The sequence below is a fragment of the Lacerta agilis genome, chromosome 15, assembly GCF_009819535.1.
Source record: "Lacerta agilis isolate rLacAgi1 chromosome 15, rLacAgi1.pri, whole genome shotgun sequence".
In the NCBI taxonomy this organism is placed as follows: domain Eukaryota; kingdom Metazoa; phylum Chordata; class Lepidosauria; order Squamata; family Lacertidae; genus Lacerta; species Lacerta agilis.
Window position 1 is genome coordinate 27,268,582 of NC_046326.1, and position 26,275 is coordinate 27,294,856.

The 26,275-nt window shown below is 47.1% G+C and overlaps 1 protein-coding gene across 1 annotated transcript in view; it reads right to left on the minus strand.

Annotated features, from left to right (window-relative positions):
• Positions 1-4,027: 4,027 nt before the first annotated feature.
• Positions 4,028-26,275, minus strand: part of KCNJ5 (potassium inwardly rectifying channel subfamily J member 5) — a 32,439-nt gene continuing 10,191 nt past the window's right edge. Inside the window, exon 3 of the mRNA XM_033172052.1 lies at positions 4,028-4,847. Within this exon, the coding sequence (XP_033027943.1) occupies positions 4,471-4,847 (377 nt within the window). The 3' untranslated portion in view covers positions 4,028-4,470. The remainder of the gene's footprint in view (positions 4,848-26,275) is intronic.

Sequence of the window (26,275 nt, forward strand, 5' to 3'; positions counted from 1 at the left end):
TTTTTTTTTTGGGGGGTGTGTGAACGAATTCCTATGCCCCACAAATAACCCAGAGATGCATTTTAAATAAAAGCACACATTCTACTCATGTAAAAACACGCTGATTCCCAGACCATCCATGGGCTGGATTGAGAAGGTGATTGGGCTGCATCCGGCCCACGAGCCTTAGGTTGCCTACCCATGCCCTAAAGTATGAATGGAGTGGTGAACCTGTGGCCCTCCAGATGTTGTTGGACTGCAACTCCCATCATCCCTGACTATCAGCTGTGTTGACTGGGGCTGATGGGAGTTGCAGTCCGGAAATGTCTGAAGAGTGACAGATTCCCCATCTCTGCTCTAGGCTAGCATACCCTCCAAGTGTCCCTATTTTCTGGGGACAGACCTGTAGAATTGTGAAAGCCACACAAGGCTTCTTATTTGATCCTGGAATGCCCCTATTTTCCCTTCCGCTGCCACAGTGGCAGCTGCAAAGGAGCATCCTGTGGCCTCTCCTCCCTTGGGCAGCTTGTAGTGGCTGCTGGAGAGCAGGCAAGGAGGAGAAGAGGCTTCTGCCACCAAGGCCCAACCCCACACGACACGCCGGCTCTGAGGGGCAGGCAGAGGGCAAGGATAAAATAAAATAAAATTGGAATTAAGAAGCTTTCTCAGGACGGTGGAGGGTGTGTGTGCTGTGTTCTGTTGGTGATAGGAAATGCTCTGCTGGGGAGGGGTGTGACAAAAAATGAGGAGTTGAGGAGGGTCAGTTGGGTGGGAGTGAGAAATGTCCCTTTGTTCATCTGAGGAATGTTGAGGGTATGGTGACTAAGTGGGTCCCCTTGGGCCTGATCCAGCAGGCTCTTCTGCTGCTGCTACCAGGTCTCCCCATTGCTACCTGGTGGTGCAGACTCCAAAGCCGTCTTTCCTGGGATCGCACAGCAAGTCCACCTGCCTCTCAGAATCACTGGGGCATTCTTGTTTTTCTTCCTGTGCAGACAACCCTGTCTTTCTTGCAGCGCTTAGCTGTGCCTTTCCATAGTTGCAAATTCCCTCTTGCCTGGCAGAGGCTGGCTTTTGTTTCACACTCCATTATTCCACGAGAGCTTCTGGGCTGGGGGTGGGGTGGGGTTTGAAGCCAACATTTCCCCAGAAAGTTATGTCGAAAAGCAGAGGAAGCTTCCCTTTTGTTTTTCATCCGGATTCAGCTCTCAGTGCCCCACCCCACCCCAATATGTAAAATCCAGCTTTGGTTTTGTTCCCATCGCCATAAGAGACCCATGTCCCTCTGGTGGCTTCACCAAGCCTCTTAAGTAGGATGAGGACAATGCAAACTGTGCCATGCACACCCCTTTCCAAGGGGGGGGGAAGGTTCCAGATTTATTTGTCAGGGCAGAGGCCCCATCACTGACCTCCTTTCACTCCCATTCCCACAGGGGTTCAGATGCTCTTGGAAACTGGAAGCAACGAACCAGTGCTCTGCCAATTAGGACATTTCTGTGCAAGCTCAAATTCCCTGGAAATGTCTCCAAACACACAAGTTCCGTGCCCCTGAGATCTCAGAGAAGGAGCAGGAGGCTGCTGTGCTTTATTCGTTTTTTGGCAGATCTTTTTAACTCCTTCCAGAAACACCTGGGGTTTGGCAACGGGATTTTTAAAAACGCAGTTCTGATATACACCCAGTGGTGGATGCAATGGGCTTGTTTGAACACCACACCACCCGGCACTGGAGACTTATCCTTGCCAATTATTTCTTGGGGGGGGGGGGGAATTCTTGTTCAAAAGTGTTGTATGTCCAGGAGAAGGGCATCCCAATGAGAACAGAGCTTCTTTGGGGTTATTCAAAAAGAGGAAGCTGCAAGAAAATGTTGCAGTGTGTGTGTGTGGGGGGGGGGGTTTCCTGGTCAGTGCTCTGCTTTGAGATACTCCATTTCATTCTGCCTCCTGCCTGGTTTCTCTTAACCCCTCCTCCCATGACTTGGTACTCTGTGGCCACTGTTGCTCAGCCCTCAAACAACAGCACTCAAGTAGAGGGATTTATTATGTCATTATCCTTCTGTCTCTCAAAGAAGCTCAGGGAAGTATGCAGAATCACCCCCTCCCATTATGTCCTCACAACAGCCCTGTAAAGTAGGTTAGGCTGAGAGAGTTAGGCTGGCTCCAGGTCTCCCAGGGAACTTTATGGCTGGGTGTGAATATGGACCCGAGTCTTTATTCTACTCTACTCTATTCTCTACTCTACTCTACTCTACTCTTTATTTTATGCCAGAAGTTAGTGATGTTGATGTTTAGTGGCCAAGAATCATAGAACTGTAGAGTTTGAAGGGACCCTGAGTCTCCTCTAGTCCAACCCCCTGCAATAAAGGAATATGCAGCTAACCCTATATGGGGATTGAACCTGCAACCTTGGTATTATCAGAATGCAAGCCAGGAGACTCCTGGGTTCAAATGTTACTTACATTTGAAGATAGCTATCCTATCACCTCTCAGTCTTCTCTAGGCTAAGCACACCCAACTACCAGTGTGGTGTAGTGGTTGAGAGCGACAGACTCGTAATTTGGTGAACCGGGTTCGCGTCTCCGCTCCTCCACATGCAGCTGCTGGGTGACCTTGGGCTAGGCACACTTCTCTGAAGTCTCTCAGCCCCACTCACTTCACAGAGTGTTTGTTGTGGGGGAGGAAGGGAAAGGAGAATGTTAGCCGCTTTGAGACTCCTTCGGGTAGTGAAAAGCGGGATATCAAATCCAAACTCTTCTTCTTCTACCTCAAGCGTTCTTCATAATGCTTGGGTCTCCAAGTCCTTGATCATCTTGGCCGCCTTCCCCTGCGCACCTTTCAGCTTGTCAATATCCATCTTAAACTGTGGCCACACTGATTCATACTGGTCATAATTCCTGTTACCCTTTAAACTTCCCCTTTCTCTCATGCACACGCACACGCACGCACACACACGCACACACACACACTTCCCATATGCTCCTTTAAATGTGTGTAAGCCAGAGTTTGGATTCAGCACCAACCTCTCTCCCTCATGCCACCCTGGGCATACTTACCAGCGGATAAGCCCTTATGAACTCCGCAGGGCTTATTTCTGAATAAAAATGCCCTGTCTGCTCCAATTCCCATTGTCACAGTTTTTCTGTTGCACAGAGGAATAGGTTTCAAGGAGGAAGCGAATAACAGATCACTAGAGAATAGATTTTGCATGACACCTCTCTGGCCATAAATGTATTGCTCACCCCGTGAATCCCATTTGTATGACTATGTGTAACATTACTGTTGCTTGGATTTCAAAGAGTTGGACAGCAGAAGATCATTAACAATATGAAGGGGGGGGCAACCACAGAGGAAGGATGGGAAAGAAAATCTTGAACAAATAAGTTGCAATCTGGGCAATCGCAGGATTTGATTCTTTCCCTCCCTGACAAGTGAAAACAAACTTGGCATCAGTTTTCGGAGAGGAAATATACAGAGAGGAAATATTGAGGCTAACCATGTTTGGCAGGTCACTGTTTGGCGCTCCTTGGATTGGAGTGAGAAAGTTCTAAATGAAGTGAAATTGCATTAATACATTGTGGCATTTAAAGGAAAAAAAGGGGGGGTTAAAGTACTCAGGTGGTGTCAACAGTTTTTTGCTTGGACCGTTAATGTCACCTGGCTCAGGGATGATATGGCTGTCCCATGGAAGATGGAGCAAGCTTGTTTTCTGCTGCTGCAGATGGGAGGACCCGAACCAATGACTTCAAATGACGAGAAAGGAGATTCCAACTCAATACTAGGAAGAACTTTCTGATAGCAAGAGCTGTTCAACGGTGAATGGACTCCCTCGGAAGGTAGCCACCGAGAGTGAAGCCATGGTGCTGAGTAGCCATCAATATCCCTTGACCCTCTCCCCCATGAACTCATCCAATCCTCTTTTAAAAACCATTCAGGTTGGTAGCCATCACTGCCTCCTGTGGGAGTGAGTTCCACAGTTTAATTATGTACCTCATGAATCAGTTCAAAAGGAAAGTCACGCATTGGCTGCCTCTAGAAAGCATCTCTGCCCCCCATACTCCATTCCTCTCTTTTTATTCAACAAATTAGTGTCTACAATCCACCAAATTAATGAAGGAGAAGGTTTGCAGCTACATTCCATTCCCCAAAGAGGGTCCCCTCCCCACAATACATGCCCTCCCTCTGCCAGAAGAGAGGCATTCAAAGCACACACTTGTGAAATGTCACTATTAGTTAAGGTCATCACAATCATAATACTTCTTGTCTAGAACATTTGTTGGTGTCCATGGATCTCAAAGTGGTGAGTAAGTCCCTGTAGTAATTGCATTTCGCAGGAAAGAGGGGAGAAGCCCAAACAGATGTCCAGGCCTGTCTGATTTCAGTCACACAGCTGGAAATGAGAGCATGGTCCTCTAGTCTTAAGTCCACCCTCCCAGCTCTCCTTGGGCCCCTTCCCTGGTAGATGCACCTGAATTTTCAATAGTTCAACCCAAATCTGTGTTATAAGGACATGCTGTCTTTCAGCTCCCCTGCCATTCCGTTGGCTCCATTCAACTCAGCTGGCTCCTGGCCTTCCTCTTTGCTCCCGTCCTTCTCCTGGACGACCCCCTCTTCCTCCCCCTCTTCCTCTTTCGACTTCTCCGGCTCCTCTCCCCCCAAGAGGTTGGCACTGGACAGGTGGCTCAGCAGGTGCCCCTCCCGGAACGACTCTGCCAGCTCTTTGGCACAGCACTCTGGCGTGTTGGTTTCGTAGGTGCTGTGGAAGGAGTTGTAGTCGACCTCGTAAAAGTCCTTCTCCAGGGTCAGAACTGGAGTGAAGCGGTGGCCCCACAGCACTTCCTTGTCCATGTAGGAGCTCCGAGCCTGGCAAGTCATTCCTGGAGGAAGGGGAGAGACGAGAGAGAGAGAGAGAGAGAGAGAGAGAGAGAGAGAGAGAGAGAGAGAGAGAGACGGAGACGTGAAAGGGATTCGGTGAAGGAACAAGATAGGATTTCATAGGAAGCTGCCTTAGATGTTCACACTTTCCTGCTTTTCTAAAAAAAAAAAGTTTTAAAGCAGTTCATGGTCGATCCATACCTGATTGCTTCAGGACATGGAAAAAGGATTTGCTTAACAAGACTTATTATTATTATTATTTTATATTTTTAAAGGTTTCCAATGTTTCAACAAAAAGCACAAGCATCAATGAACTGACCATGCCTCTTGGCAAGCAAAAGGAGGACATTTGATTGCACAAGAAGATCATTTTAATAGCATACGATGGTTTGGACAAGACAAAGGAATTAAATGGCCGAGGCTCCTCCTGCAGCTTTGCTGCAAAACCTCAGGATCTCTCCCTTGGTTTCTCTCTACTTAAGTGCACTAGCTATTTTCTCACTGGAGAAACATATATTTTCTGTGCCTACTTCATGAGGGGTGAGGTCCTTAACGTTCTCTCTGGTGAGGTAACAGCTTCAGGCGGCAGATGTGTTGGATGGCAGTCACTTGGCTACCATTTGGCCTGCCCTAGACACCCTAAGCTAGCCACCTGTCCTCAGGAGGTCGTAGGACATTATCCCATCACCAGCATAGAAGCAAGATTAATTTACAGCCGTGTTTAGGGAAATTTTTAATGACTGATGTTTTAACATACAGTACTTTTAATCTTTTGTTGGAAGCCGCCCAGAGCGGCTGGGGAAACCCAACCAGATGGGCGGGGTATAAATAACAATTATTATTATTATTATTATTATTATTATTATTATTATTATTATACCAGGTTGGTTGGGTTCTCTACATGGAATGGCAGGGAGCACCCCCTTGGCTTGCCTCAAACAGCACCATGGATTAGGGTAACCTTGGTCAGCAGCATGTTCAGGGGCAGAGTGAAGGGATTGCAGCCAAAGCATAGTGCAGAGCTGTTTAAAAGCCCTTTTGCAAACAGTCCAGTGTTGCTCGCATAGGCTGCCTGTGCCCTCCACCCCGTGCCCTCACTACCTGACTGCCTTGGATTGCTCCAGGGGCCCCAATCCGACCCAACCCAACCCAGAGAGATCCAGGATTGCCTCAACCTGACTCAGCCAAAGCCCAAATTGGCCCAATTCAGATTCAGGATTGGGTCGTATATATCATTTATCTTACTTATTTCATAACATTTATCCACTGCTTGATTGTATAAAAAAAAAATCCCCCCAAAGCGGTTTACAAAAAAAGGATGGAACAATAAAATTACCAATCAGAAAGATTAACAGTAACTTAAAACTTTCACAAAGTTAAAATACCAATAGACCAAAAATATAGATAAAAACTCACATCGGATTCTAAACATCTGGACAGGCTTGTCTAAGCAAAAAATAATAATGTTTTTAGCAGGTGCTGAAAAGAGCACCATGATGTCAAGAGGCAGGGAGTTCCAAAGTGTAGCTGCCGCCCACACTGAAAGATTGAGTTCTTCCATGATCTTTGGAGTGGAGGTTCTGTGGCACCTGTAACAGCGCCATTTCCTCCAATCGAAGTGGTTGAGTGGGCATATGTGGGGTAAGGTGATCTCACAGGCAGGTAAACCAGTGCGCAGCCTCACTCTGCATTTCACGACAGCAAGAAAAAGTCGGGTAGCAATGTAATAAGCATATATTCAGCAGATGAAGCCACTTCTAGAGAACACGCTGGGGAAGAGAGAAAAGGAAGGATGCGGCTCCTTGTCTGACATGGAGCTGGAGCGCTTTTCGGCAGGCTGGCAGAGGAGGCTTCTGTTACAGCAGACTTCTGGGCACGGACAGTGTTAGTCACGGCATTCTGGCTCTCAGCAAGCTCAGGAACCAGGAAGTGCAGAGGCTGCTTTGAAAAAATAATGTGCTAGAGGAGGGAAGGAAGCCCAGCATGTTCTGAAGCGGGCAAGTGGGCCTTGCTCAGGAAGCAGGAGGTTGGGCTGGTAATCGGGGTTCTTCTCCTAATAAGTAGGTCAAGGAAGCATCCGCATTCCGGCACAAACAGGGCGGTGATGGCATAAATGCTATGAGCTTTTCGGTACCTGCTAAAAACATCCTTATTTAGCCAAGCCTAGCCAGGAAGTTGAAGGAATTCTAAGCTGTTTTAGTATTTTAACTTTTGCATGGTTTAACATACCGCTGTAATTTCTTCTTGATTTTCTTGTGTTGTCTTTTTGTAGGAGGGGAGAGTGTTGCCAGGCCCTCCAAGTGTCCCTATATTCCAGGGACAGTCCTGGATTTACAGAAGCCACCCCAGTTTCTGGTTTGATCCCAGAATGTCCCAGTTCCCCTATTTTCATTGCAGAAATGTTGCAAGGTATGGAATTATATGACCTTCAGCTAAGGAGATAAGTAACTACACATCTGAAGACAGCCCTGTATAGGGAAGTATTTTTTATGTTTAATGTTTTATTTTATGATTTTTTTAATATGTTGGAAGCTGCCCGAGTGGCTGGGGCAACCCAGTCGGATGGGTGGGGCTGTTGTTGTTGTTGTTGTTGTTGTTGTTGTTGTTGTTGTTGTTGTTGTTATTAAATAGGACATCCCTATTTTCATCAGATAAATGTTGCAAGGTATGGTGTTGCTCTTGCACTCGGATCCTGCTTGTGGGCTTCCCACAAGCATCTGGGTGGCCACTGGGAGAACAAGATGCTGGAAAACATGGGCCCCTTTTGGCCTCATCCAGAAGGCTCGTCTTACGCCCATACATTCGTATCTCAGTGCCAGAGCATCTGCTTTGCATGCAGAAGGTCACAAGTTCAATCCCTGGCATCTCCAGGTAGGGCTGGGAGAAAGCTCCTTTTCTAACAATCTGGAGTGCCACTGCCAGTCTGCTTCTCTGCCTGGCACCAGATCTCTTAGTGTTGACCCAGGTCATCGAGCCTGAGCTTCCGCAGCTGCCACCCGCCTGCCATGCATTGCTATTGGCAACAGCAGCAGTAGCAGAGGCCCCGGGGGCAGCAGCTGAAGAAACCCAAGGACAAGAAGGTTGTTGCATTTCTTCTGTATTTGTGCTGCTCTTGCTGACTACCTCAAACATCACCTGTTGGGAGGATGGGGCACAGGTTCAACTTGATAACTAATAAGTTAAAGTACACCTCTGCTGTTGTTATTTATGTTAGATCAGGGCCCTCCTTTTACAGCGGATGTGCATTTGTGCATTTTAATGAACTGAACAGGCTGAACAGAGTAAAAGATCGTGAGTCATTGGGCAGCAGGGGCAGGGAGTGTGTGTATCAACATAATAGCGTTTAGCTTAATTTTTTTTTTAGTTGCTTGTTTGCTAATAGTGAGAACTTCTGATTCTTCATCTGCCAGCTAAAAATAGAAAATTATTCAGCACATCCCCTCCAAGTTAACACCCAACAAAGCCACTTTCTATAAACCAATATTACCTTCAATCCTGAAATCCAAATATTGTAAGTTCCTTTTCTTTTTCACGCAAAAAGCCTATAAGAGGTTTTCAGTCTGTAGTAAATGTTGACAATGACTTTTCTCTGATCAAACATGTCAACTTCGCCATCTCGGCTAAATCCAGCTAAATTTTAACAGCCATTATTCCCCCATTGTTGGTGTAACTGGTTTTTTATGGGATTCATTTGAAGGCAAAATGGAATACAAATACAATAAATCAAATCAATAAAGAAGGACCAATGCTCTGACCCAGCATTAGGCAGCTCCTTATTCCTGTGCCCTTCCATCTGCCACCAGAGGCAATGGCCTCACTCTGCCTAATGGTAGTGAAGGGGACAGTTCAAATAGCTAAATATCCCATATTGATTATGAATGCCTTAATTGCTTTCTAAGCTTGTCTATTTGTGTATCATTCACAGCATTTGTGCATTAATATATTTTCTGTATTTTTCTGTAATATTAAGAGAGACAAAGGAATGTGCCTAATGTTGCTTCTTCAACTATTTCTGGGAAACCAGCCAAAACTAGCCAGCAGCTTCAAGGTTTAGATAACGGTGCACGATCTGGAATTAAAACAATGGCCTGTTAATACAGAAATAGCACCTTGGCTGTTACCATAGAAACACCATCACGAGAGAGGGGGACGGAAAGCCCCTTTTAAGGAATGTGCCGTTAATATTAATTGTGGTTAGCCTTTAATGGGCTTAAGAGCTGGTCTTGTTGATTGATCATACTGGAGGCATCAGGCTTGTTGGAATTGTGTATCCTTACATGTATTGGTATGTATTGATTTATATTTGTGTATTGTTCCTATGGGTCTTTGGGAGAGGGGCAGCTCTGAGTTGTGTGAGCAAGGGGGGGCTCTCAGCCTTGGACGGGATGTATGCACTTTCTGAGCAGACGGGAGGAATGCAGCTGGAGTTGGCTCCTGCCAACTGTATTAATATTATATTCAGTCCATTAAGATGTAAGGTATTTCCTAGTTAGTAGACTCATCCCCCTGCATGGGTATTATTGATTTATGCTTTTGTATTTCCTATCTAATGCAATAAGTATTATTGCCGGTTAACTGAAGTTATGCTTTCTTGCTGATTAGACACACACATGCCTTATGAATAGGTTCAACCTTCAGCATACAATAGGGGACTGTTGTTGCTTATGTTGCTATATTTCTGGGAAGTCTGCCAAGTATATTCAAAGCTTGCCAGGTACACATTCCCAGACTGGGGAGGCTTTGGGAGGTTACCCTCCTAGGGAACATGTGAACCTTGAGCCAATTTTCGGTTTCTATTTTCGGTTTCTGTATTGTCTTTATAAGGAGTACGCGCCAGTCTCTCAGTGCTCAGTCCAACTTTTGGATTGTGCCTTTTGCTTTGCATATGCAACTCAAAATAAATCCTGTTGAACCCTGCATGGTTTTTGCCTCTTCGTGTTCCTGAATCCACCGCTCAAGAGCTCAAGAGCCCATTATGGTCTTACATTTTGGCGTCCCTGGGTGGGCCAGGGCTCTTTGAGTGTTGAATGCTGACATGAAGGCAGGTCTGTGCCTTTTCTGGTCTGGCTTGTGGTCGCTGTAAACACTTGAAAGTTTCTGTGCACGCCAGGCTACCTTTGACTGGGAAACTGAAAGCCGTTTCTGTGGCCACTGCCTTGCCGCGAAGGAACAGACACAAGGAACAGGAGAAGGAGCAGCGCTGAAGGGCAACCCGCGGGAAGGGTAAGTAAGGAATCCTCCTGGGAGAGGGGATAAGGAAAGAAGAATTGATCATTCTTCTGGGAGGTGGTATAGGTTTGTACCGAGTGGACCCGATCAGTCCATGAGACAACTGAAAGCCACTCCCTAGGGTAAGGGTGGACGTCTTGGACACCCAGAAGGGAACTAGGACGTCTGAGACGTCCAGAAGGGAACCAGAGATAGGTTGGGAAGGTGGTGTGTGAGGCGCCTGTGTGATTGCAGAGAGTGTATGAGTGGGGGACCGTAGAGGAAACCCAAAACTGAGTGTGGATCTCTGCCTTGGCAGAGACGGGACTGGCAAGTAGTGAGATTCCTGTGTGCAGGAGACTGCCCAGGCCACGAACCCCGGGTGCGAGTGTGTGTGTGCAAGCACGTTTGAAGGCGCGGGAAATGGGGGGAGGTTCTTCAACCCCACTGACCCCGCTCCAGTGCATTTTGAACAACTGGAAGTTAGCTAACAAAGGCAATGCCTATGGTATCAAGCTAGACAAGGAAAAGATGAGAAGTCTTTGTGAAGTGGATTGGCCAACACTAGACACCGGATGGCCATCTGAAGGATCCTTTGATCCTGTGAAAGTGAACCCACTGTGGGCAGCAGTAATCCAAACACGTTTGGATCAGATTCCATATGTAAATATATGGAAAGGGTGTATAGACCAGAACCCGAAGGAACAATGCAAAAAGAAGATAATGCCATGCTCTGGAGAGAAAGCACAGTTGCCAGTAGCAAGCGATCTCGACAGAACAGACTTAGACATTGTTCAGCAGACAACCCCTTATGTTCCCAGTGCTCCATTCCAACCCCCACTGAGTCAATCGCCGCGAGGCCAGGCTCCAAGGGCAGTAGAGGAACAAGGAGGAGAGACAGAGGCAACAGACCCCAAGGCAGTTCTTCAAATGCCTAAGAGAAGTGTGTATCCCACCCATGAGTTAAACCAACAACCAGAGGATTTGCCATGTACCCCTGACATCCATGCCAGAACCCGAGAACACTGCAGTAAATTACCAAAGGGCTAGGCTGATCATGAAGAGGTGGCAGGCTGCGGCAGGTGTGTCTGATGGGCTTTTGAAGCTGGCTCAGATCAAAAGTAAAGACTCTGAGGAGTATTTTAGAGCCTTCCTGAGTACATATGAGTGGGCGCTAAAACAAGAGGAGCATCAGATGCTAAAAAAAAAAAGAAATGGAAAGAGTGAAGGGAATAACGTCTAATTTAATGCCGCTCCGCCAGGCATGGGATGCGCCTGGGCCTGCCCCACGGGAAGGGGAACCCCTGCCCAGAACTAGTACTTTCCAACATATCCCACTTTCTACCACTGACCTGAATACTACCCCTACTTGGGAAGATTGCCAGCAGACATTGCAAACAAGCGAAGAAGTGCAGAGAGTACGTACTGAGGCTCGTCGCCTCCTGGCAGACGACAAAGTAGATGAGGGAGAAAGATTGCTTCAATATCTCCTCACAGATCCCAACTGGGATTACAATGAGGCAGATGCCAGGCAGAAGCTCAAATCTTATAGGAGCACTTTGATCCAAGGGCTCATTAGGGATGCGCGAAAGCCCACCAATATGGCAAAAGTTTCTGAAATTATCCAGAAGCCTGATGAAAGTCCTGCCATGTTCTTGGAAAGACTGAAGGAGGCATTTCGAATCTGGACACCCCTAAATCCAGAGGAGGGGAATAATGAGCTATTATTAAAGACTACCTTCATAGCCCAATCAACCCCAGATATCCGCAAGAAAATACTGAAGAAGGGTGGTTTAGAAGGCCATTCATTGGAGTGGACAATAGCAACTGCTCAGCGTGTATATGATAATAGGGATGAGGAAAGGGAAGAGAAACAGGAGAAGTACAGACAGAAGAGGATGTTGGCACGGGCTATAGGGGAGAAGCAACAAGGAGAAGAGGAAATGAGGAAGGGAAGAGGACGTGCAACTGAAGGAAGAGGCAGAGAGCGCGGAACTGGTTTAGGAAGAAACCAGTGTGCGTGGTGCAGGCGAGAAGGCCATTGGAAAAGGGATGGCCCGAACAGGAGAACGGGCGAAGACTGGAACCAAGGGGAACCGAGCCGAGGAAGAAGAGGAGCCAAGGAAGAAGAGGAACCAGAGGAAGAAGAGGAACCAGTAAAAATCGCTACTCCTATCATACAGACCGATGGAATAGCGGACAAGGAGGTCCAGTACTCATGGGGCTGGCAAAGTTTTGAGAACCAGCAATAGGGAGGACCAGGTTCACTTTAGGGTTCCCCTGAACTCATGACCCAGATGTAAATAGGGAACCAAGTGGTCAATTTTATGGAGAATTCAGTAGTTCCAGTGGCAACTACAGCAATCAGCCAGCAGTCAATCAAAGTTACAGGGGCAACAGGGACCAGTCAAGTACAACCTTTTCTACAGCCCATGGAATGCGTGATTGGGGGCAAACGCTGGCCCATCAATTCCTATATATGTCAGAGTGCCCCATCCCCTTGTTGGGTCGAGATCTCCTTACAAAGCTCCAAGCCCAGATTTCATTCTCCGATGAAAGCAGCTTTGTTCAGAATTGGAGGAGATTAGCGAGATATGCAACAGTTGAAGCAGGTCCATTGGATCCAGGAACGTCAGCTCAGACAGCTGAATTAGTGGCCCTCACCCAAGTACTATGGTTGGCCAATGTACGAACTGTAAACATCTATACAGACTTTGAGTATGCTTTCCTCATACTAATGAGGATGAAGATATATGGAAAGAATGTTGGTGGCTGAAATCAGAAGGGCGCAATGTGAAACGCCGAAACCAGCTAGCAGAACTGTTGGGAGCCGTTTGGACCCCTGAGATGATAGCCGTGAGGTACTGCGAAGGGCACCAGAGAGGAAAAGGAACCTGTGACCCGAGGGAATAGGGCGGCCGATGGGGCAGCAAAGAGAAGCTGAGCCTCCCTGTGCCGAAGTTTTTTGTGTTTGAGGCACCTATTCAGAGCAAGATAACTGCAGTTCCAGTGCAGAATGCAGCAATTGAAGTCAGTGACCTAGGTATGGCCGAACATGCCGCACTTGGCTTACTACCAGAAAGCACAGAGAATGTTGTAGTTGAAATCAGAAACCAGTATTTCCAAAGGCAAAGGCAAAGGCAAAGGCAAAGGCAAAGGCAAAGGCAAAGGCAAAGGCAAAGGCAAAGGCAAAGGCAAAGGCAAAGGCAAAGGCAAAGGCAAAGGCAATGGCAAAGGCAAAGGCAAAGGAAAGGCAATGGTAAATGAAAAACTTGAACCTCTCCGTGCTGAGATGGTAGAAGAAGACTTGCCCACAAGAAAGGTGGAAGTGGAGGTCTACAAGCAGAATGCAGAGACTGAGATCCATGTGTGGAGAAAAGAAACGGATGGCCGTGTCCAAAGGTGGAAATGAAGTTCCTCCCAGGGAGTGTGGAAGCTGGGACAGCAGACTTAAAGGAGAATTTGGGGCCTTTCACATAGGCGGAAGAATCAAATGTGTCTGTTTGTGTGGAGGCCATCACGGGGAAGCCAGATGTAAAGGTGAAAGCAGAGGTTCCTGCAGAGAAGGCAGAAACAGTGGCCTCATCAGATCGGCCAGATGAAAGGCTAGATATGGAAACACCTGCAGAGAAGGTGGATATAGAGTTTGCTGTAGAGATTGCCAAGGGAAATGGTGGAGCGAGGTTCTTGCAAAGACGTTGAGGCAGAGGACCCCACAAAGCAAAGAAGATGGCATCCTCTATAGAAACAGCAGAAGGTGATATTATTCTTAAGGAAAGGAAAACAGAAGCCCCCATAGAGAAGGCAGCCCTCAAGGCTGGTGGTGTGAAGGTATTTGCAGAGAAGGAGGGTGCAATGTGGAAGTGAAATTTCCTCCTGAGAAGGTGCATGAGGTGATCTTTTCAGAACAGTCAGAAGAATTATGGAAGCGGAAGCCGCAGCCACCGTACAGCCAGGACTAAAGGAGATCCTGCAGAATGTGGAGAATGAGGTCGGTTTCAACTCTGAGGTAGAAGATACTTCAGATTCCCTTGCGACATGTGTTGAGGTAAATTCTGATAAAGCCTCTGTAATTGGTGACAGGACTGAAGCTCCTGAGCAGAGGGAAATGCAAGATGTTTATGCAGTTGTTATTGAGGGGCCTTCAACGAATAAAATAGAAGATGACCCTGCCCTAAAACATCAATAGAGCAAGCTGTAGCTGAGAGATCTATGGAGAGGGGAGTAGCTGAAGTCTCAGCACCTGATCAAAAGGTAGTGAATGTCATCCAAATGGATGTAGCAGATACCAGCCATACCTTGAGATGGGCAGGCACGGAAGAAAGTTGAAGTTGATGTTCCGGAAAGTAATGGACTGAAGGATGTCACGCTTGTAACTGCAACTGAAGGATCTTTGCAGAATGACAAGGAAGATACGCTTACTTTGGGATCAAAACGCACTAAGGTCGAGTTAACAGAGGATGACACTGTGAAAAGTGAGTCAACTGTGGATCCCCCGGAAAAAAAAAAAGAGAAGAAAAAAAAAAAGGTTGGAAGCATAGAGCTAGCTACTGAAGCGAAATTCACAGGAATGGTAGCAACTGCAGCAGTAAAGACCAAAGGTGGAAGCACCCTCACCTCAGACTCTGGTGCTTTATCAGAGGAAGGAAAGAGTTCTGTCACAGAAAGCAGTGAAGCAGGTGCTAGTAGCAGAAACAGGAAAAAATCAACAGGAAAATGTACTTTGTGCAGCTCCAGTGCAGCAAGAAGTAACCACAGAAGCAATTACAGCTAGAGAAGAAACTTCAGGAGTTGAAAAAGCAGCTGAAGTACCCTGTGCTGAAGAGACAATGGAAATGGTTTCAGCTGTTTCAAGAAATGTTATAGATATTGAGCATGATGTGCAATCACTGTCTCAGATTTTTGTCTTTGAACAGGTGGACCCAGGCTAGAACGCCTTGTGTGCTGGTGGAACCATTGCCGCTATCGAACCAGGAGCCGAGTGTGGGTCAACATACCGCCCCATTCTGCGAGGCCTGGCGAGGGCAGCGTACTGTTCTCCTGTCTATTTCAACGGCAGTGAAAGTTACCGGTACCATCCCGTGGGTCCACCGTCCGCGTGTGAAGGAAGTTGAAGCAGATTGGACAGTGATTCCTGATTATTTCTCGATGTCCGCGAGACGACAGCCCTGCTGGTGCCACACCCGGGAAGCTGGCACCTCTACGCACGGCAGAAGAAGCTGGGAAACATCAGCAGCTGAACGGTATCAGGACAGTTGGACAGCAGGACAGTGCTACCATTGGTTTGTCCAACCAGTCAAGGCAGGGCCTATAGGGCCACTGGGGAACAGGAGTGGGTCCATAGACCGTTCCTCCTAATCCGGAAGGTGGGCATCACACACGAGGTGTATTGCCTTACAGGAATCGCTATAGCCACAGGGGCCAAGCGATATATCAGGACCATCTGAGTCAGGAATTAGAAAGGAGGTGTGTACGGTGCAAGTCAGTTTCCCCCGTCAATAAATGGAAGGGTCACTCCCTCAGGTGGAGGTTCCAGGAACCCAGGGTCAGGAAGAAACAGTAGTTAAGCTGCTTGGAATACTTCCAACAGCAGGAAATCTTCCTGTGGTACGTGTGGCCTATACGTTGATCCCCAAAGGTGGAGAGCAGAGAAATGATGCCCCACGAGAACACCACGCAAAGAGAGAATACACTGAGTTTTCTAGGTGTTAGCATCATGTTAACTATACTTTACATGGTGGTGGTATTTCTTTTCCTATTGAGGCACCTACAGGAGCGTAGGTTGTGGGGAGGAACCAGAAGGGAAATTGCTTGGTACGCATGTCAGGCCCCATAGATGCAAAAGGTGGAAAAATGCCTTTGCTACCCATCCCATTGAACCTGACTGCTTTTAAATACGAACATGCATACCATTGCGGAAGAGTTAATGATGTTACTACCCCTATAAATGGAGAGGAGGTGCTACATGATAGTGGCTCACAGTTGGTCTCCATGGCCGAGGACCATATCTGTTTGTTATTTTGTTATCAATTTACATGGCCCCTTGTTTAGCCCAATGTGTCCAAAAGTGTATTTCTGATTCTGTGCAAAGGATAACTGATCCCTATAAATTGACCCTGTATCGCAGTTTGGCTCAGGAGGATCCGTCAGACGAACTCGTACTGTGAAGTCCGAGTTGTCTGAAGAGAAAAGGAGGGAATGAAGGGGACAGTTCAAATAGCTAAATATCCCATATTGATTATGAATGCCTTAATTGCTTTCTAAGCTTGTCTATTTGTGTATCATTCACAGCATTTGTGCATTAATATATTTTCTGTATTTTTCTGTAATATTAAGAGAGACAAAGGAATGTGCCTAATGTTGCTTCTTCAACTATTTCTGGGAAACCAGCCAAAACTAGCCAGCAGCTTCAAGGTTTAGATAACGGTGCACGATCTGGAATTAAAACAATGGCCTGTTAATACAGAAATAGCACCTTGGCTGTTACCATAGAAACACCATCACGAGAGAGGGGGACGGAAAGCCCCTTTTAAGGAATGTGCCGTTAATATTAATTGTGGTTAGCCTTTAATGGGCTTAAGAGCTGGTCTTGTTGATTGATCATACTGGAGGCATCAGGCTTGTTGGAGTTGTGTATCCTTACATGTATTGGTATGTATTGATTTATATTTGTGTATTGTTCCTATGGGTCTTTGGGAGAGGGGCAGCTCTGAGTTGTGTGAGCAAGGGGGGGCTCTCAGCCTTGGACGGGATGTATGCACTTTCTGAGCAGACGGGAGGAATGCAGCTGGAGTTGGCTCCTGCCAACTGTATTAATATTATATTCAGTCCATTAAGATGTAAGGTATTTCCTAGTTAGTAGACTCATCCCCCTGCATGGGTATTATTGATTTATGCTTTTGTATTTCCTATCTAATGCAATAAGTATTATTGCCGGTTAACTGAAGTTATGCTTTCTTGCTGATTAGACACACACATGCCTTATGAATAGGTTCAACCTTCAGCATACAATAGGGGACTGTTGTTGCTTATGTTGCTATATTTCTGGGAAGTCTGCCAAGTATATTCAAAGCTTGCCAGGTACACATTCCCAGACTGGGGAGGCTTTGGGAGGTTACCCTCCTAGGGAACATGTGAACCTTGAGCCAATTTTCGGTTTCTATTTTCGGTTTCTGTATTGTCTTTATAAGGAGTACGCGCCAGTCTCTCAGTGCTCAGTCCAACTTTTGGATTGTGCCTTTTGCTTTGCATATGCAACTCAAAATAAATCCTGTTGAACCCTGCATGGTTTTTGCCTCTTCGTGTTCCTGAATCCACCGCTCAAGAGCTCAAGAGCCCATTATGGTCTTACAGTAGGGCTGGCCATACCTACATGCCTAGGCCTTCCCATTCCACGATAGGCAGTCAAGGGCTATAGCTCAGTGGCAGAGCATCTCCTTTGCGTGCAGAAGGTCCCAGCTTCAATCCCTGGCATCTCCAGGTGAGGCTGGGACTAGACTTCCTGCCTGAGACCCCAGACAGCCACTGGCAAGTGAGTATGGGCAACACTGAGCTCAATGGCCTAACTCGATATGAGGCAGCTTTCTAGCTGCTGTACCTGTGGTCTTGGTGTGGCTGCTTTACCCTGAGATAAAATCATGGAGAGGAAAGGGAAAAGAGACTTCCCAAGTTCTTCAGCATCCTCCTACCTGCCTTCCAGCCAGTTCTTGGAACAGTTCTTGCCAAAAAGGGAGATCCTTATCCTGATATGGAATTCCACAACCAATTTGCTATTCCCTCCGGCCGTAAGCCTTCATGGGAACAATGGAGAGCTTTCACCGCCCTGAACGCCGCCTTTCTGCCAAAGCCTGCTTCCATGTAACCCCAGGGGGACCTGGAGCCAGCACAATTGAAGCAGTTGTAATTGCTCCATCATGTCATTCAGATATTCCTTTTTAGCACATGTGCATCAGAGTTAATCGCACAGGGATGCGGCGCCTGGCAACCCTGACATCGCTCCAAAAGCAGCACAGCCGTTTCCTTGCCCGCTCCAGATTCCATTAAGGGCTCTCTCTAGCCTGAGCTCCTCAAAGCATTTCCTATTTTCCCAGTTAATTGTTTCCCCCGAACAAAACGGAGGCAGCGAGAGGCAGTACTAAGAGAGAAGTGCTGGGCTGGGCTTCAATGAGGACAGACGGGAATGGTCGCTTTGCATTTTTCCTGTAGTGCAACCACCGTATTTGGGACTTTTCTCCCCACCCTCTTTTTCAAAACCCACACAGCAGTGGACCGGAGACCCCATGGGTCAGGTCTGGTGTGCAGTTTCCATCTGCAGGAACACTCTGGGAGCAATGCAGAGAGACACATGTATGTGCTATGCTGACATGACACCAAAAGTTAAAAACCACACAGAGTGAAAGATTCATGGGTCAGATACATGAAAAGTCTGTGCGGATGATAACTTGATCATCCTCATCCTCATCCTCATCCTTGATTCATCACCCAAGATCACAGAATCAGCTTCATGGCCAGTGGTGTAGCATGGGGGCACACAGGGGCAGTTGCCCCAGGCACAAAATTGTTAGAGGCACAAAACGTCAACACACAGTGCAGCCTAAATACAACTGCACGCTTCCATTGCTGGGCTCCATTGAGAACAGCTTCTCCATGCGAACCAGGAAGTGACCTTTCCAGACAATGGAACGACTCTTCTGGGTGATGTGGATGCCATTAGGCAGTGGAATGCGCATGTGTGCTCTGTCCATTTCCCTCCCTCCCACCTGCCCCCCTCCACACAGCCCAGAGTCCTGGCAACCCACGCTACGCCACTGTTCATAGCTAACAGTATTTGAACTCAGTATTTGAACCCAGCTCTCTCTGGTCCTAGTTTTCAGCCTGAGGTCCTCATCCCCCCTCTGTGCAACCTTCTGGGGGCCACACGCCAGTAGCGGGTGGAGTCGGAAGCAAAAGTGTGAGGGGCAATGGATGCCCATTTTACCTTTGCACATTATCCTAATTTCTATACACCTTCTTCCTCCCCATCAGAGTTCAAGGACAAATTTTGGATGCAAATTGAGATGTGTGGCCTGGGAAGAGTTCTGAAGGAATGGTAGACCTGGAGGATGGCATGTGTCCCCTAGGCTTGAAGGCCCCCCCCCCCATGCCTATTCCAGGTTCTCATAGTGGCCACTCAAATGCGTGTAGGAAACTCTCGAGCAGGACCAGAGCACAAGAGCCCTCCCCCTCCTGTGGCTTTCAGCAACTGGTATTCAGAAGCATTATGTACATAGCCTCCTCCTCCTTGAACTTCTCCAATCGTCTTCTACAGCCATCTAAGCTGATAGCCATCACTGCCTCTTATGGGAGCCAGTTCCTGTGGTTGCATCCTGTACAGTGGATCCTTCATTGAGCTGATCCTGCATTGGGTTAAGTTGAGCTCCGATATCCTCTCCAACCATTTGGTTCCATGATTCTATTAACTAAGTTCTGTCGACTCACATGCCGAGTGCAATATGTGTGTGTGTGTGTGTGTGTGTGTGTGTGTGTGCCGAAAAGTTATCTAGTCCTTCAAATAGGAATCCATTTCCCCTCATAGAGGGTACGTGGATGATCAAAGAGACTTGTCTCTGATGGGATGGTGCTGTGGACACTGCTGACCTGCCCAAGTGTGGAAGAGTCATAAATATTCTAACTATCGCTCCTCTAATTAGGCAGTGTGTGTCCTTCATTAGCATCAAAGTCTCTGAAATATAATTTTGCATGGTTGTAAAAATTAGTATCCCATTTATACTAATTAATCTAACTAAAACCTCAGGCTCTGAAAAAGTCAATATTGTTCAACTTCTTACATCAAAAGGGTGTTAGAAAGCAGGAGCTTTTGGGGACTCCGTTACCAATTAAATCTGTGCAACTGTCCGTACTCGCCTCATTTTGATTTCCAAGATGGAGGAGAGAGGCTTCCCCATTCTGTGGAATGTTCCATAAAGGAAAAATTGAGTTGTACAATGCACTAATATTGAGAGGAACCTGGAGTCTGGTGTCCAGTTCTGAGCACCACGATTTAAGGAGGATATTGACAAGCTGGAAGGTGTGCAGAGGAGGGCAACCAGGATGATCAGGGGACTGGAAACCAAGCCTTATGAGGAATGGCTGAGGGAAGTGGCTATGTTTAGCTTGGAGAAGAAAAGACTGAGAGGGGATGTCAAGAGCCAACGTCAAATATCTGAAGAGATGTCACATGGAAGATGGAGCAGGCTTGTTTTCTCCTGTTCCAGAGGGGAGGACCCAAACCAATGGATTCAGTTGACAAGGCAGGAGATTCCAGCTCAGAGTTAGGAAGAACTTTCTGACAGCAAGATCTGCTTGACAGTGCGAGAGACTCCCTCGGAAGGTGGTGGACTCTCCTTCACTGGAGGTGTTTAAGCAGAGGCTGAATGCCCATCTGTTAGGGATTCTTTAGCTGTATAGTCCTGCCTTGCGGGGGGTTGGACTAGATGACTCTTGGGGTCCCTTCCAACTCTACAATTCTATCTTTCTATCATTTATGTTCCTAAATAAATGAAAGAATTATGAGACCAAGAGGGCACCTACTGGTTTAGAATTACACGACCAACTTTTTAGCTGCAGGTCCTTCCCCCACGTGCAGATTCGAAACCAGGTTGAAACACCACATTTGTTGTTGTTCAGTCATTCAGTCGTGTCTGACTCTTTGTGACCCCATGGACCAGAGCACGCCAGGCACGCCTATCCTTCACTGCCTCCCGCAGTTTGGCCAAACTCACGTTAGTGGCTTCGAGAACACTGTCCAACCATCTCATCCTCTGTCGTCCTCTTCTCCTTGTGCCCTCCATCTTTCCCAACATCAGGGTCTTTCCACATAACCCAGAGAAACACCACATAACCCAGAGTTTATTACACCTGTCCAGATCATATCCTACATCGTGACCAGATGCTTTGATTTCCTGACATAATACCCCTTATCAGTAACTTGTTGCAGTACGAGCAAAATGCTCACTGCTCCCCTGCCTCTTTTTTTAAAAAAAGGATGTAATCAATGGAGCAATTAAGAATCTGAACTTATGGCTGCCTCATCTGTCCCCCAGGTAACTCCAGATCGATATACAAACAGCCTTCCCGGCATTTCTTAAAATAGATCGGTATGGCCAATGACCTTCCTGCCAGACTCCTTCTCAACACACACACACACACACACACACACACACACGAGTTCACATTTATATAGCACTTTAGAGTTTTGAATGCATTTTCACCTTCATTATCTCAGTAAACCTTCTGGCAACCCTTCAATGTAGGTCAGCATAATTAGCCGTGCATTGCAGTTGAGGGAGGGGCCGAGGCAGAGAGAATGTAGCTTGCCTAAAGGCCAGCGAGGGAGTTCATGGCAGGGCGCAGAGCTCTGCCTGATCAGGCCAAAGGACCATCTAGTCCAGCTTTCTGTCCTCTGAGTAGGGAAGGCATTGACTGCAACCCCAAGTCTTTGCTAATACAGTGATGAGCAAACAGTCATCACTGAGCACAGAAACAAATAAGCTTGCTTCTCTCCCTCCCTCAAGAGTTCCAAATTTGCTTGCAATCGTATCCCATTTGCACTGATTAATCTGACTGAGAGCTCAGGCTCTGAAAAAGTCAATATTGTTCCGCTGTTTTTCACTTCAAACAGATGTTGGGAAGTAATTGGTGCTCGGCTTCCAATTAATTCTGCACATCTCACATGGACAAGTGCTCGTCTACAGCAACACTTCTGGAGGTCTACTTGTAGGCCCTGCTTTACCTTCTACTCTTTCAGTCTTAGAGCAAGAAAGGGAAGCTCGGGCCTGGAAGTCAAATGTGGCCCTCCGGGCCTTGAAATTTGGACCTCAGAATGCTCCTTGGGCCACACCTTTTTTTCCAGACCACACCCTCACAGGTCCTGCTTTGCGCCCTCTGTGTTTTTGCCAGGTTGGAATGTATCCTTTACTCTGATGGTGCTTCATGCATCCTTGCTTTGATTGAGGTCTGTGTGTGTGTGTCAGAAACTAGAATTAAAAAGTCAAAAACTTTCATTCATTGGGCCACCCACTTTTGCCTGTAGCCCCTCCTACCGCTGCCATGTAGGCTCTGGAAGGTTGTCCGGAAAGAAACAACTGACAATGGGCTGGAAATGGTTCTACATCCCCCACTGCCTTAGAGTTTCAGGTTCTAAACCAAATCCAGCAGTGGCCCTGGAGGTCCCCATGTCTACACACCTGGTCACACCTATACCTGCACACAATCAAGGTACCAAGTCCATCCACCTGAAGTGTCTGCCCCCACACCTGCTGAATCCTATTTTTCTGAGTTGCATAGTGGCACTGATGAAATGGTGGCAGTGGCAGGATCTGGCGAGATCTTACAGAGCTCAAGTGAGATCTTGTGGAGTACCCAAGATCTTGCAAAATTTCAGCAAGATTTCATGCAGCGCACAAGATCACACCAGAGGCCACTGCTGCCATCACCGCTTCTCCACCGATGGCAGAGGGTTCTGCCACCTGAGGCAACTGCCTCAGCCCGCCTCATGGGCAGGCCGGCCCTGCACACAAGAAATGAAATGTGTTACTAAACACGCAAGAATTTTCCCAAGAAACTTTTGGGAAACTGTTTGTAGCAGGGCTCATGAAGCAGAGCAAGAAACACCATGGATCCACTCCTCTGTCCCCACCAATTAAAACGTCAAGCTAATTTTCGCAATCGGGAATATTTTTATCTGAAAGGAAAGGCTCCATCACCCGGTTCTGAGCAGTGTCACCGGGCTCATCTGATGAATGTTGACCAATGCCGTTGCAAAAGGATATCACCCTGTAAGGTAGTCTGCAATTAATTAAGATTTCATCACATTTCTGCTTGATAAATTTTTGCAATAAGAATAAGTATTTCCAGGCAGTGAACATTTCTGCACTTCAAGCCTATATTTCAAGCCTTTTAGTTGTGAATTTTGTCGGCATCCCTAAAAATAACGGCTGGCTAATTGTCAACAAGACCCTGGTTGGGTGGGAGTTTTGGCAGGAAGGCAGTATCTGCCAGAAAGTCTGAGACAATGTGCAGACTGTTTCATCATATGGAATGATGACTTAAGGGTGACAAAACGGTGCTTTCTAATGTTCTCTAATTGAATCAGCCAAGTCATTCATCAAGTAACTGGAACAAAGCAGAACATGTTCAGAGCAGAGGCAGCCCCACTTGCTTTTTCAGACTTTATTTTCCCCACTACGAATGTAAGAAGAGTCTGCTGGATCAGACCAATGGCCCATCTAGTTTTCACAGTGGCCTGTGGGAAACTTGCAAGCAGGATTCGAGAACAAGAGCTCTCTCCTCTCCTGTGGTTCCAGCAACTGGTATTCAGAAGCATTGGTGTCTCCGACTGTGTAGGCAGAGCATATCCATTGTGGCTAGTTGCCATTGATAGTCCTATCCTCCATGAATTTGCCCAATCCTCTTTTAAAGTCATCTAAGTCCGTGGCCCTCACTGCCTCTTGTGGGAGGGAGTTCCTTACATTAACCATGCACTGAAGTACTTTCTTTAATCTGTCCTGAATAAGTAAGAGCTGTTTGACAGTGGAGTGGACTCCCTCAGAAGGCAGTCGACTCTTCTTCAATGGAGGTTCCCAAGCAGAGGTTGGATGGTCATCTGTCAGGGATTTCTGCATTACAGGGGGTTGGACCAGATAACCCTCGGGGTCCCTTCCAACCCTTCAGTTATATGATTCCATGAAAACACACACACACACACACACACACACACACACACACACACACACTGGAAGCTGAAATGAAGAAAGTTGGGGGAGAAAAGAGGAAAAGAATTTTGTCTGTCCTGAATTTAGTCCTAGATCTGAAAACAAATCCCAGGACTGAGCATAGTATCCTGAGGAACTCTCTTCCTTAATTTTAAGGGTTGGACAGCACACCACATTATTCAGCTTTCTCTCTCTCTCTCTCTCATTCTGCTTGAAATGGCCACTTTTATGTTAAAGGGAAATAAAAATAATAAAGTAGCTTTGAGGCCCCCGTCTACAACATGATTCCAGCTCAGAATGCCCCCCACACAGTGTTTTCCACATCAAAAAGTCTCCCCTGCCTGCTGTTTGCCCATGGAGGTGGTGCTGTTTTGCAGTGAACAGCACCTAAGGGTGCCAACAATCGTGTGTCAGCTGAGGGAGAGGTCCAGGGCACCAGTTCATAAGGAGGCCTCCATGACTCCTTTTTTACTTCAGCATAAAACTGGCCAGATGAGCTGCATCAGGTGTAGTTTGGCCTCACATCTGGGGCATTGATTTGCTAACTGGTCCTTGTTATTTAGCGGACCTCAGAGGAGGCGGGGGTTGCAGTAAAACAGCAGCGTTGATCCTGCAAAACCTACCCCTCACCGCTGTGCTAGATAGATGTGTCCAAGAACGGGCGAGGCGAACTTCACACATGTAGCTGAATCTTAGGATGCTACCCTGATGCTACTTAGATATTCTTCATTACACCCCTGTGATTGCCGACTATATTGTAGCTCTTAATCCTGCTGACAGGAGTTTATGAAGCAACGGCAAAAATCATCGCGGTCTTAATTGGCTGTCTGGGCACCCACTCGAAGCAGTGTCTGGGACCTGCTAGTCGCAATTAAAATGATGAGGAGCCGGTGAGGGGGTGGCATTGCTGCTTACTCTTAAGCTTCAAAGCACTGCTGATGGTCAGGGCCATCAGTGAGGAGGGGGGAACATTCCTGGGCCCCTGCTGAGGGTTTCATCCCTGCAGGGGCCCCTGCTGCTCCTCTTGTCTTGGTCCATGCCCTCCTCCTGCTCTCCATCACCACCCATTCACTTAAGAACATAAGAAAAGACTGCTGGATCAGCCCAACAGGCAACAGCTCATCTAGTCTAGCATTTGGTTCTCATAAAATCATAGAGTTGGAAGAGACCACAAGGGCCATCCAGTCCAACCCCCTGCCAAGCAGGAAACACCATCAAAGCATTCCTGACAGATGGCTGTCAAGCCTCTGCTTAAAGATCTCCAAAAAAGGAGACTCCACCACACTCCTTGGCAGCAAATTCCACTGTCGAACAGCTCTCACTGTCAGGAAGTTCTTCCTAATGTTTAGGTGGAATCTTCTTTCTTGTAGTTTGAATCCATTGCTCCATGTCTGCTTCTCTGGAGCAGCAGAAAACAATCTTTCCCCCTCCTCTATATGACATCCTTTTATATATTTGAACATGGCTATCTTGTCACCCCTTAACCTTCTCTTCTCCAGGCTAAACATACCCAGCTCCCTAAGCCATTCCTCATAAGGCATTGTTTCCAGGCCTTTGACCATTTTGGTTGCCCTCCTCTGGACACGTTCCAGCTTGTCAGTATCCTTCTTGAACTGTGGTGCCCAGAACTGGACACAGTACTCCAGGTGAGGTCTGACCAGAGCAGAATACAGTGGTACTATTACTTCCTATTGATGCAGCCCAGAATTGCACTGGCTTTTTGTAGCTGCTGCATCACACTGTTGACTTATGTCAAATTTGTGGTCTACCAAGACTCCTAGATCCTTTTCACATGTACTGCTCTCAAGCCAGGTGTCACCCATCCTGTATTTGTGCCTTTCAATTTTTTTGCCCAAGTGTAGTACTTTACATTTCTCTCTGTTAAAATTCTCACAACAGCCAACCAGATGCCTCAATGGGAAGTCCGTTTCACAGCGGCAATTCTCCCCTTCTGCTGTTGCTAGCAACTGGTATTCAGAAGTGTCACTGCCTCCGATTGTGGGGGCAGAGCATAACCTGAGGATCGCTCAGTCGTTAGAGCATGAGACTCTGATCTCAAGGTCATGAGTTTGAGCCTCACGTTGGGCAAAGCATTGCTGCCTTGCAGGGGGTTGGACTAGATGACCCTCAGACTCCCTTCCAACTCTACCATTCCTATGATCATGACCAATAGCCATTGACAGCCCTCTTTTCCATGAATTTGTCCAAACCATCTAGGTTGGTGGCCATCACTGCTTCCTGCAGGAGCGAGTTCCATAGTTTAACTCTGTGGTGTGTGAAGAATGTCCCGAATCTTCCAACATTCAACTTGACTGGATGAGTTCCAGTGTTATGAGAGAGGGAGATAAACTTTTCTTAATCCGCTTTATCCATGTCATGCATGTAGCCTAAGATGGTGAGTAGGAATGGCATGGTATGGATTGTATGTAGGAGACAATCACCCAACCAAGTATTGGGCACCTTAAGCAGGA